We start from the raw sequence: 11077 nt of genomic DNA on the forward strand, positions 1-11077 counted from the left end.
AAAGTGTGTGAGGCTGCGGGTGATTTGTCATTTCCCCATACAGCGATCTGTTTTACACCCGATTCCACCCCAATACATACCAGTATACATTTATATTCATGGGTAGAGAGAAACAAAGGTAGCCTAAAAACACAAGTAACTGCGCAGCGAGTGTTTTAAACCCTATCCTCAAGGTTAACAGTACAAGCCACAACCGTTGAGCCAACCGTTTCCTTGTACTTACATAAACTTCAAATTATATAGCATGGCCATAAGATGCCGTACTATTAGAAATGCTTAACAACATTGACACACTGTTACATGGAATTATTTATTTTTTTTATTTTTTATTTTTGGAAGAGGCCTACAGTACCGTGCTCCCATCTTTCTGAACTATATTTTATTATCTTCTCTCTTTTTTCTATATTTTTTTTTTCTGGTAGTAGGAGCGGCTAGTCACAGTGTTCAATGGATCCGCCCCTGATGAAAATTGATTGGATTATTTTTTTTTATATAATGCTTATTTAATTAGGCCTATATTGGCAAACTTTCATCTTACATGAACCTATATGCACGCTAATACAAATGCACGTACGTAATTGACGATTTATGCATAGGCCCAATAATACGTTGCACGCAAACAATATTCAAATGTGTGTGCAAAATACGAATTTATTAGGTGCATTATAATCACACGATATTTGTTGACATTGTCTAATAATAGTCTTTTCAGACTTAACAATTTTCTAGTATTTTATAATATCGATTTTGTCCTGTGCATCTACATTGTTCTGTCCTAATACCTCTCACCAACATTACCACGAAATAAATAAGTAGTTATTGAATGGTTTTGCAATCACAAAACTTCTACGTTCAACCCACATATTAATAATATCTCTCTTATATCCATTATTGTTCCTGACAAAATGAAATTTGAAAGGTAATCGTCATCTTTAAGAAAGGAAATAACATCATAAAAATGTGTACACACGGATTTTGACTTTTTGGCTATAGTCTGGCTTGGTACGTTTACAGAGAAAAGAAATAATGAAAAGATTCCAAGGTTTACCGGTGTAATTTACAGACACGTTTTACTGCCAATTGTTCTGTGTCCTTATTCAATAGGCTATTATAATAATATTTTGTTCCCGTGTACCTACAGTTCTATTCTACCTACCTGTTAAATCAAGATTACCACGAATTGAATAAGCAGTGGAATTGTTGAATAGTGAAAGACTTCAATGAAGAGCCCTGAGATGACTGCGTCTCTAATGATTGTGGTTTAAAAATAATGTTTCGGCAATCGCAAAACCTCTAACCCTATCAACATCTCTTTGTCTAATTGCTTTCCTGCCCTTCTAGGCTCCAAATTTCTCGCTTCATTTTGTCCCTTTGCTTTGCCTTTCATACAACCTCACACGTGATCCCGCCACATCCTCTCCTTCTGACATTAGAACAGCTCTTCTTATAATAGGATTCTAAATTTTTATTATATGCTGTTGAAAAAATTATAACAAGGCATGTAGACTATTGTACACTGTATTTATTTTCGGCCAGTTGTCTAGCCTTCATCAGCTTTACTAAATGCACAAGATTGGCTGTTGCAAGTGAACTATTAGATAATTGGCCTATAATCCGTCTACATCACAAGTGTATTGTTTATAATGTACAGTATAAAATAAATACAGTGTTCAATAGTTTACCTGCCTTGTCATAATTTTTAGTTCATTGGAACAGCAAAGTTTTCCAATGTTTGCCCTACTTTGGTATCTAGGATAAGTCACAGTCGGCATAGCTGGTTTTGAATATCAGCAAATATTGTGACAACCGTGTGGTGGCGTCAGAATAGCCAATTTAACTCTGAAATGGAAGGGGCGCTTCCAGTGCGCATGCTCTTCTCACAAATCGGGACCTCCACTGTCGACCGGGTGGTCAAAAGCTTCAAAGTTTAAATAAATTTGAATACATATGACCGATATACAAGAAACTTTGAATTATTATTATTTGAATTTAAATTTGTTAAAATTCTTTTTAAGAGAAGATACTACAAACATGCGGGTATTAAAAAATAACATAGATTTCTATTTTGACTATAGAACGCGATCTGATTCTGTACATAAAGTATTAGGCTTACAAAATTCTCTTACTAGCAGGCCCTAGCATCAGTTGCGTAGGGATCTGGAATGGAAGGGAGCTGATAGGGGTCAGAAGGTGGCGGATCGGTGATTAGGTGAAGGGGCTAACTCGCAAAATGTGGTGATTTGATGTGATTGTTAACTACTTAAGCATGATTTTTGGGCGGGGGGCTACTAGTGGATGGGTGTGTATTTTTTTCCAAGGGAGGAGTGGAGGGGAAAGGGGGTGGGCATCTTATATATGCCAATACCTAGCATACCCTGCAATTTAACATACGGTCCGCACACAATAGCTACTAACCGTCTCACATCGTGCGGGACGCTCCCGCATTTAAAAGTAATGTTGGATAAAACACGCATTTTGCAGAAACACATACATGATCATAAATGTGTCACATGTATTTAGCACAAGACTATGCGTGATAATGAATATCACGAATTTAGGGGAAAATGTATTTAAAATTAGAAGAAATCGGTTTTATTAAAAATATAAAAACGTACAGTATACGTGAATATTTCGTTCACTGACGCGTTACTGAAAATTTATTATTCCTATTATTTTTTTGTTTGAGTAATGAAATGTTTGTGTACATAGCTCGTACAAACACTCCCTGAAATCGTTTTACAACAGCTTCAAAATACTCAGGTCGTCGGAGCGCTAGGGAGCTTCGATCTCCCCAAGACTCCTGTGGAGCCCTGGCGCCCCCTCCCCTTCTAGCCTACGGGTGTAGTCACTCATGCATTTCAAATCTCTCAGGTTGGTTACTATGGGTCCGCCACTGATGCAGTATTTATATTTATTGTTGTACAGTACTGTATTGTTATTGTGTTTGGCGGATAATAGTTCTTGAAAGCTGATGAAGCAATAAAATTTAATGAATTGTATAGTATTGTTCCTGATAAGGTGAAATTTGCAAAAGTAATACCTATCATTAAGAAAATGTATCATGTCTTTCTTTCTAGAGAAAATAATGTACACAGACTCCTTTTTCAATGTACTGTAAGTGGTATCTTTACTGATTCACAATTTGGGTTCAGGAAGAAACACACAGTACCCCACCCAGTATTTTGGCCACAAATGCCACTTATTAAAAAAAATCTTTATTCTGGACTACTCCAATGCTTTGACACTCTTGATCATTATTATAAAGATCAATTAGACCTTCTGTCATATATAATTGTGTGGGTAATGATGATATCATGTAGAGTACCAATACAATACCACCAAAAATCATTCCATGCAGAGTCTTAATGCAGTTGCGATGTGGTCCTCATCTTGGTAAAATGACGGTAAGTGAACTTTGTATTTCTATCTGGATTTTCAGTCAAAACGTTCTCTAAATCGTGTCTGTGTCATTCCGTCAAATTTGGACAGTTACACAGCACTAGTTCGTATTAATGTGATGGTTTAATGTTCCCTATGAGGCCATATTTCTCACCCTTTGTTAAAAACTAAGGTTTTTCCTTTTCTTTACAAACACCAGACACAAACAGCAATAGCATAATCAAGGGCAGATTTAGGGAAGGGGCCCCTTTTGGAATTTTACCAAAAAAAAGACAAAAGAAAGAAAGAAAGAAATAGAAATAATTGATCGGCAGAAATGCCTCAGAGGTTATTTTCGGGCGTCTAGAAAACAAACAATTTGTGGGGCATGCCCTCGTATCGCTTAGGTTGTGTTGTATCAAACAGGCCCCACTTTCGCCGCCCCCCCCCCCCCCCCCACTGACAGTCTCTGGATCTGCCCCGATATTGAGCAAGCAATGAAGCCGCCAGTGTTATCACAGTCCAATAAACCACTTGCCAAAACGATCATTGGTTCAAAACCTCATCAAGCTATCCCTACACTTGCTCAAGAAGTTTGAATCGTCCAACTTGTGGTTCTGGCTCGATATGTACAAATGTCCGAACCAATTTTTCCTCCGGTAACGTTGGAGCAACATCTTTTGTAAACGCATCAATGGGGGCCGGTATCCACTGTTCACGTGTGAAGTACACACGTCCAGCTTCCATTGCAAATAATGTTCTATCACGTCCTTTTCCAACCTGCAACAAACAGCACGAAGTTTGATTTTAAAAAATATATATATGTTAACTGTATTATTATTACAGTATTAATTTGATTTAGTTCCTATAATGATTTTGGCAACGTCAAATTTTAGTTGTAACATAAATGTTTGTTTAGTGCTAGTCAAGACCAAATGTACATTTTTTTTTTTTCGGAATTATTGAGTCTCAAGTATTTGAGACCTTGAAAAGGGATGTGGAGGAATGGAAATAAATCTGCAATCCAAACAAGTCTGTCCTCTATATACCGCCCTTGAAACCACTTGTTGTAAGCACCTTACTAGCAAGTGTTGTCATTATTCGGACTTATTCCTCAGAGTAGCATGGAGGAGGAAAATTTCATCATATCTGCCCCAATGTAAACATAAAAATCAGTCCATGCAAATTTTTTCCCAAAATTATGCCTTAATCTATGTCTCAATATATACTAAACTAAATGATTATACCAGCACTAAGCACCTTTCTATCATACAACTATTATCTGCAACAAATTCCCAAGGATTATGGAGGGGAAAGACGGAGGGGGGAAGACGGCAAAAATATTTATGGATAAAGAGAAACAAAGGTAGCCTAAAGACACAAGCAACTGCACAGCGAGTGTTTCAAACCCCTAACCCTAAGGTTGATAGTACAAGCCACAACCATTGCGCCAACCGCTACACTTGTGCTTACATAACTTCCTGGCAACCAACGATAAGCACCTTTCTGTCGAACCAGTATCATCCCAACCTGCACATATTCCCCTGCACAAAAAGAAAAGAAAATTAAGATTGTTAATCACTGGTCAAAAATAGTACATACAAAGATGCATACAATAATAATCTAATAATTTTTTTTATGTGCCTTACCATCACGCTTTTTTAAGCCAAGACGTTTTCCTCTACGTTTTCCTCCTGTGTTTCTTTTACTACTGCTTGCTTTTTTTGATGCGCACCTCACAGGTAAAACTGATGCTGCAACCGTTGGCAATTTGTATGCTTGCTGTAAAATTGAGTTGAAGAATACACCTGTAAGAAAATAAATTAAATAAATATTCTGTTAGATAAACCATGTTGCCACACTTGTTTTTATTTACGGTAAGCAAAAAATGTCTGAAATTAATAAATTATAGGTATGAGATTTTCACTTGATATTGTAAGGCTATATACATTTAGGTCTGTAAAACTCCACTTAGGTTTAATCTGCAGTGTAGCTTTTAAAAAGTGCACTGAATTACTGAGTCAAGGGAGCATGGCCCTGAGATCAATCAAACATGAATATTTAGTCAGCTTTAGTATTATTATGTCCTAGGAAAAGGCTAGCCTTATAGGCTTAAATATGATACGACTTTTATTTCCATCAAAATTCAATAAAATTACATCATGATAATAAATGAGATATGGATTGAGGAGATACAACGAAAAGCAAACAGCCTGTAAATGCAAAAAAATCAAATGTGATTGAAACATTTAATGAAGAAACAAAAGATAAAGGCTAAACCTTAAGCGCTGTAGAACTGAAAATACTGTAAAAACCCAGTGGACTTAATCTTGAGATATGAAGCCCATCTTGAATTGAAGCCCCCCCTCTTTAGTTTGCAAAATTAGCCTCAAAAAGAAGCCCATGGATTGCTTTTCAAGATAGCATAGGCTTCTTTTCGAGATTGTACAGTGCATATGCTGTACATGAAATTCAGAAAACAAAATAAATTTAATACCTTTGTTTAAACAGTAGTTTAGGTGATTTAATGCCAGTTAAATACACTCCATCATATAGATTGATGTTACAGTGTCCTTATTTATATTGTTTCATAGTACAAATTCACAAAATTTAAAGCATTCATTATGCATAGAAGCCCCCCTCCCCCTATTTACTTTGCAAAAGTAGTCTCAAAAAGAAGCCCATTTCGAAAAGAACCCATACAAAGTTCGCAAAAAAAGCCCAGGGCTTCAATTCCGAGGTTTTACTGTAGGTGGTGGTACTTACTATAGACTTTTTAATCATAATATGCCTAGGCCTTTACTAGGGAATGCAGTCAATTCGAGAGGATGATACTTCAAGCGAATAATAGTTTGAGCGGATGCCAGTTCCAGTGGATGAGTTTAGTGCAAACTATAACCAGGACAAATGATGAGATTTTTTTTTTTTTTTTTTTTGAATGCAAAAATACACTGTGATTTAAGGTTTTGGTAATTCAATAAAGTGGGGGTGCTCAATAATTAAGTGAAAGGACATTAGCTCACAAAATAAGGTGACTATAGTTATTTGTTAACTGCTTGAGCATGATGTTTTTTGCTTCAAACATTTTCAATGGAGCGGCGAATGGGGGGGGAGAGACGAGCTTTTCGTGGGGGAGGAGGGTGGCTGGCCGTGCGATACACCACTGCTATGTGTAAGACCCAGATTGTATAGCAAGGCCTGCGTGCACAAAAATTTAGCTTAGAAATCCGCATTTCGGGGAGAATTGGGCTTTGACTAATCTTATTTATGTGTTATGAATTACGATTCTGCACACCAATTTTCCATGCAAATTTGAGTTGACTTTTTAGGTATGCCTTAATTAAAAAAGGTACAGTATGGTGTGTACAGAGTAAAACAGCTGAGTTATAATATAGCAAATTTGAATCCGAAGAGGGCGAACAATTATCAAATTAAATGTTGAGTCAAAGTCAGAAATTCGCACAACCAAGTTCGCAAAACTGATCCTTTTTACGCAGTACTAGACTTATAGAACTAGAAGTGGAATCCGCTCAAAAAAGTAGCATAGGCTTACACTCAACCAACGATAAGCACCTTTCTGTCGAACCAGTATCATCCCTACCTGCACATATTCCCCTGCACAAAGTCAAAGTCAGAAATTCGCACAACCAAGTTCGCAAAACTGATCCTTTTTACGCAGTACTAGGCCTAGACTTATAGAACTAGAAGTGGAATCCGCTCAAAAAAGTAGCATAGGCTTACACTCAAACTAGCATTTGCTCGCATTTTAACTGGTGGTTCCTTTACTAGATAGTAATTGTATCTCTATTTAATATTAGGAGGCCGGTTCCCTTACTAAGAGTAGACGGTAACTCTATTAGGAGGACTGACTCTAGGGCCCAAGGCCTATAGTTAGGCCCTTCTTGCCTCATATCTAGGCCTAGGCCCCTAGCCTATGCCGGGCCGCGCCTAGGCCTAGTATAATATTCTGGCCTAGTAGGAGCCTATGGGCCTAGAAGCCTAAGCTGGCTTGGGCTAGCTAACCGCTTATCGTAGACAATACGTTATGAAATTGATTACCTTTCCCTACAGAAAAGGCATTTTTAACTCCTAATATTGCCTGCATGTTGGTGACAAAAAAGTCCTAAATTTTTGCCAATAGCGCCCGCAATCATCTGAAAACTCTCATTGCAGGTGGTGGCGGTGTTTATATTTACACGTTTGTTTTTGATGTGGTCCGGTCAATCACGAGCTACCTGGAGCTAGGCCTAGCTACGTACTTACTAATAGGTGCAATTTACTGACATTTTTTACATAATGGCGGTGGTTTTTGATGTACATTTGTTCAATGTCGTTGTTCTAGGTTTAGCATTTATGTTTTTATTTACTGCGTTCCAGACAAGTTCGATGATTGAGGTAAATTTGTTTAGGAATAATAATAAGTCCTTCCTAGTAGAGAGAAGGCCTAACTAAACTAACCGAGGACCTAGGCCTAGCTAGGCCGGCCTAGGCTAGGTCTAGCTAAGGCCTATCTAAGCAACCCTACTTAACATAGGCCCAGCTATCGGAGATAGCGCCTCCGTATCCTAATAAAAGTTAAAACAAAAAGTCCAGCCACGTTACCTAGGCCTACATTGCTATTGTGTAGACTGCTCACTGACTGTATAACTTAGTAGGTCTAGGCCTAGTAGGGCCTAGCTAGTAGGCCTAGTAGTAGTAGTAGTAGCCTAAAGTGTCAGGCTAGCTAGGCCTAGAGAAAACTGGCCTAGGCCTAAACCTGGTTGGAGTGTCAATGACATTTGATTTACCTTCAATGTTGTAACCCAACCTCCGTAGTAACTCACCATACAGTATATAACGCTACTCTAAGTTATTCAAGTGGCGTCGAGGGCTGGTGGGTCACTTCCCTTTTAGTCTAAATCCCATCTCGTCTTCTTATGCATTATCTTAAACTGTAAGGTACTTTCAGCTCCCTCCACAACATATAGGGTGTTCACAGGCAAACATATGTTATATGAATTAGACTTTCTAAATGGTTTATTCTGAAAGAGAATTTAATGCTGAGTAAAATAGTCCAAACCCCATCAAATTATCTTTTTTACTTATCGGGTTATGAAATAAAACGTGATCGATGGTCGAAGAAAATTTTGGGATCGAAATTCAGATAATCCTGTATGTTGGTAGACCATGAAAATGGTCATTTTCTGGCTAACTGTAGGCAATAATTAACAAAAAAACACTCATAAAACCTTAATTATTCATATTTATTGTATAAAATTATATATTTTCACAAAGCAGTAACATTCAAGATTTTATTTTTTTAACCGATGAACAAAATAAAAATGGCGGATAGGCTCAACATGGCTGCCGAATTCAAAATGGTGGCCAAAATAAAATATATATATATATTTGCATTATTATAATAAATGCTGTAATAACATCAAAAGATTTGTGAAATAGTGATTGGATCTATTATTAAAAAAATTTAAAATGGCTGCCACATTGAAAATTGCCGCCATTTTAAAAATGGCCGCCATATTAAAAATGGCCGCCATGTTAAAAATGGCCACCATGTTAAAAATGGCTGCCATAATGAAAATGGCCGCCATATTATGCTGTCACATTAACAAAAAAAAATTCTGAACCCTTTGGAATTTTAAAGTTGAAACGGTGGTTTGACCTATAATTTAAAATTCAAAATGGCTGCCAAATTCAAAATGACTGCCAAATTCAAAATGGCCACCAAATAATAATATAATCTTAATGTACAGGGTAAAATCTATCCCCGCCAGACACCATCCTGTTATATTTTAGTCCACGTTTCAGGGCCGGAATTATAAGATTATAATTTTGCAATATTACATGGTAAAAATTCCCCACCGGACACCATCTCGGTATTTTTTAATCTACTTTTCGGCAGTTCTTCTTTTTGAATTTTATCTCCAATTTAAATGTCCAATTTAATTTCAATCAAATTTTATAATCAATTAATAAATTAAGTCAATTAAAATTCTGTACAAATAAACTAGAGAAAGAAAAACATTTATTATAAAATACAGTGTCAATTCAAACATTCTTTTGTAATAATATGGTATATATGAAACTAATACTATTATAGGCCTAAAGTGCTGAACTGTAAAGGGCTGTGCTCTGCTGTTCAGCCTGCATAACAATGCTGTCACGGTTGGGTGAGCATAACTTTCCTAGGCCTATGATTGACTTAAAAACATGCTGTCTTTAAGATCATTTTTCTACCTTTTAAATACATCTTATAAACTTCTAACTTGTGTTTACAAGACATTATATTTTTATAATTATTTACCAACTTGGGTGAGTTGATTCAGTGAAGTTTATTTTTTCCAAAGTTTCTGACAAAATTTGTCACAGTTTTAAAAGTATCCACACCATCAACTAATTGCAAACACCAATTTGTAGGTCTAGGTGTCAGCTTTCAGAAAAGCTATTGAAAAGCAGCATTTTTATTGGTTAAGAGTTTGACCTGACCAAAAAACTATATTGACCTCAGAGAACCAAGGAGAAAAATTCACTCAAAAAGTGCTAGTGTGTGAAACCCTATACTGTAAGCAGAGATTTGGTAGGCTTACTAATTTATAAACTATTATTGTGGCAAAACTACTAAAGTGAAGTTAATAAAACTTACAGATATGATAGAAACAACCTTTCTCTCACTAAAAGTGAAAGAATTATGTTGATAGACCTTCTACAAGTGGAGAAATATTAATTTATGTGGGAGATAGTCAATTTGAATTGCAGTTTCCTGCACGTTTTACTGGTGGTGTGAACACCCTACAACATAATTAAACAATATAATTTCAATTTTCTATATCATACCAACATCAACAAAATTCAAAACTGTTCATTCAAAAGTTCTTACTGTACTGACAAAACAGACAGTTTTTTAATGATTTTATAAATTATAACTAGAAATTGCAAATTGCAAGTGAAGTGCTGCGATGTACAACTGCATATAAATGTTCTTCAAACAAAATTATTTATGCGAGTCAAGTGAAATTAATGAATAATAAAAATATAACAAATAATATGAGACACGACCCATTGTCTATATTAGGCCATGTAAAATAAAATAATAGCATCCCCTCCCTACCATCAAAAAGGCCACCGACCCGATTTTTTTTTTTTTTTTTTTTTTACAATACACTCACAAACTCAATTTAATATAGGTTTGTTTACCACCCGTCCGCACACAGCCAGTCCACTTGCAGTTCTATGCTCTACTGTTGTTCTATAGGCCTATACTGTAGCCACATGGTATCCATAATGCCTGTTGTGTTGAGGAGTGAATTGTGCATGATTACATAGAGATAATTGCATTATGACGCTGTTATTCATAAGTAAAGTTTCTGCTTGCTATAGATGCTTGTATGTAATTTTGGTCTCTCGTTTTATTCTTCCTTTTTTTTTGCTGTTTTTCCTTGCGAAACTCTTTTTTTTTATGTTCGATGCAAAAAATGTAAATAAAAAAAAACCTCCCTACCATGAAAATTGATAACATAAGGATGCTAACCAATTGTTTTATTTTACATGGTCTTAGAACACTTCTCATTGGGTAACAAAGTCGTAATTTTTCATTTTTGTCAAAAGTGTCTATAGTGGTGAATTATGGTTTAGGTTTTTTTTAATAAAGTTTCAAAAATTTCTATGTATGTGGAAAATGTAGTTGATTACCAAAGGTTACAAT

At 36.1% G+C, this 11077-nt stretch overlaps 1 protein-coding gene across 2 annotated transcripts in view; it reads right to left on the reverse strand.

Annotated features, from left to right (window-relative positions):
• Positions 1-3112: 3112 nt before the first annotated feature.
• The window catches only part of LOC117120446 (39S ribosomal protein L27, mitochondrial-like), a 9327-nt gene continuing 1362 nt past the window's right edge, over positions 3113-11077 (reverse strand). The window contains exons 1-4 of one of the 2 annotated variants that reach the window (XM_033265472.1): positions 7438-7568; positions 5028-5186; positions 4852-4922; positions 3113-4158 (exon numbers count right to left, since the gene is read on the reverse strand). In XM_033265472.1, the coding sequence (XP_033121363.1) occupies positions 3955-4158; positions 4852-4922; positions 5028-5186; positions 7438-7483 (480 nt within the window). In that variant the 5' untranslated portion in view covers positions 7484-7568 and the 3' untranslated portion in view covers positions 3113-3954. Of the gene's footprint in view, positions 4159-4851; positions 4923-5027; positions 5187-7437; positions 7569-11077 lie in introns of those variants that run through there. The other variant, XM_033265473.1, reaches the window with a different exon arrangement.

The sequence above is a fragment of the Anneissia japonica genome, unplaced genomic scaffold (assembly GCF_011630105.1).
Source record: "Anneissia japonica isolate Jap-2015-1 unplaced genomic scaffold, ASM1163010v1 scaffold288254_len121080_cov147, whole genome shotgun sequence".
NCBI classification, from domain to species: Eukaryota; Metazoa; Echinodermata; class Crinoidea; order Comatulida; family Comatulidae; genus Anneissia; species Anneissia japonica.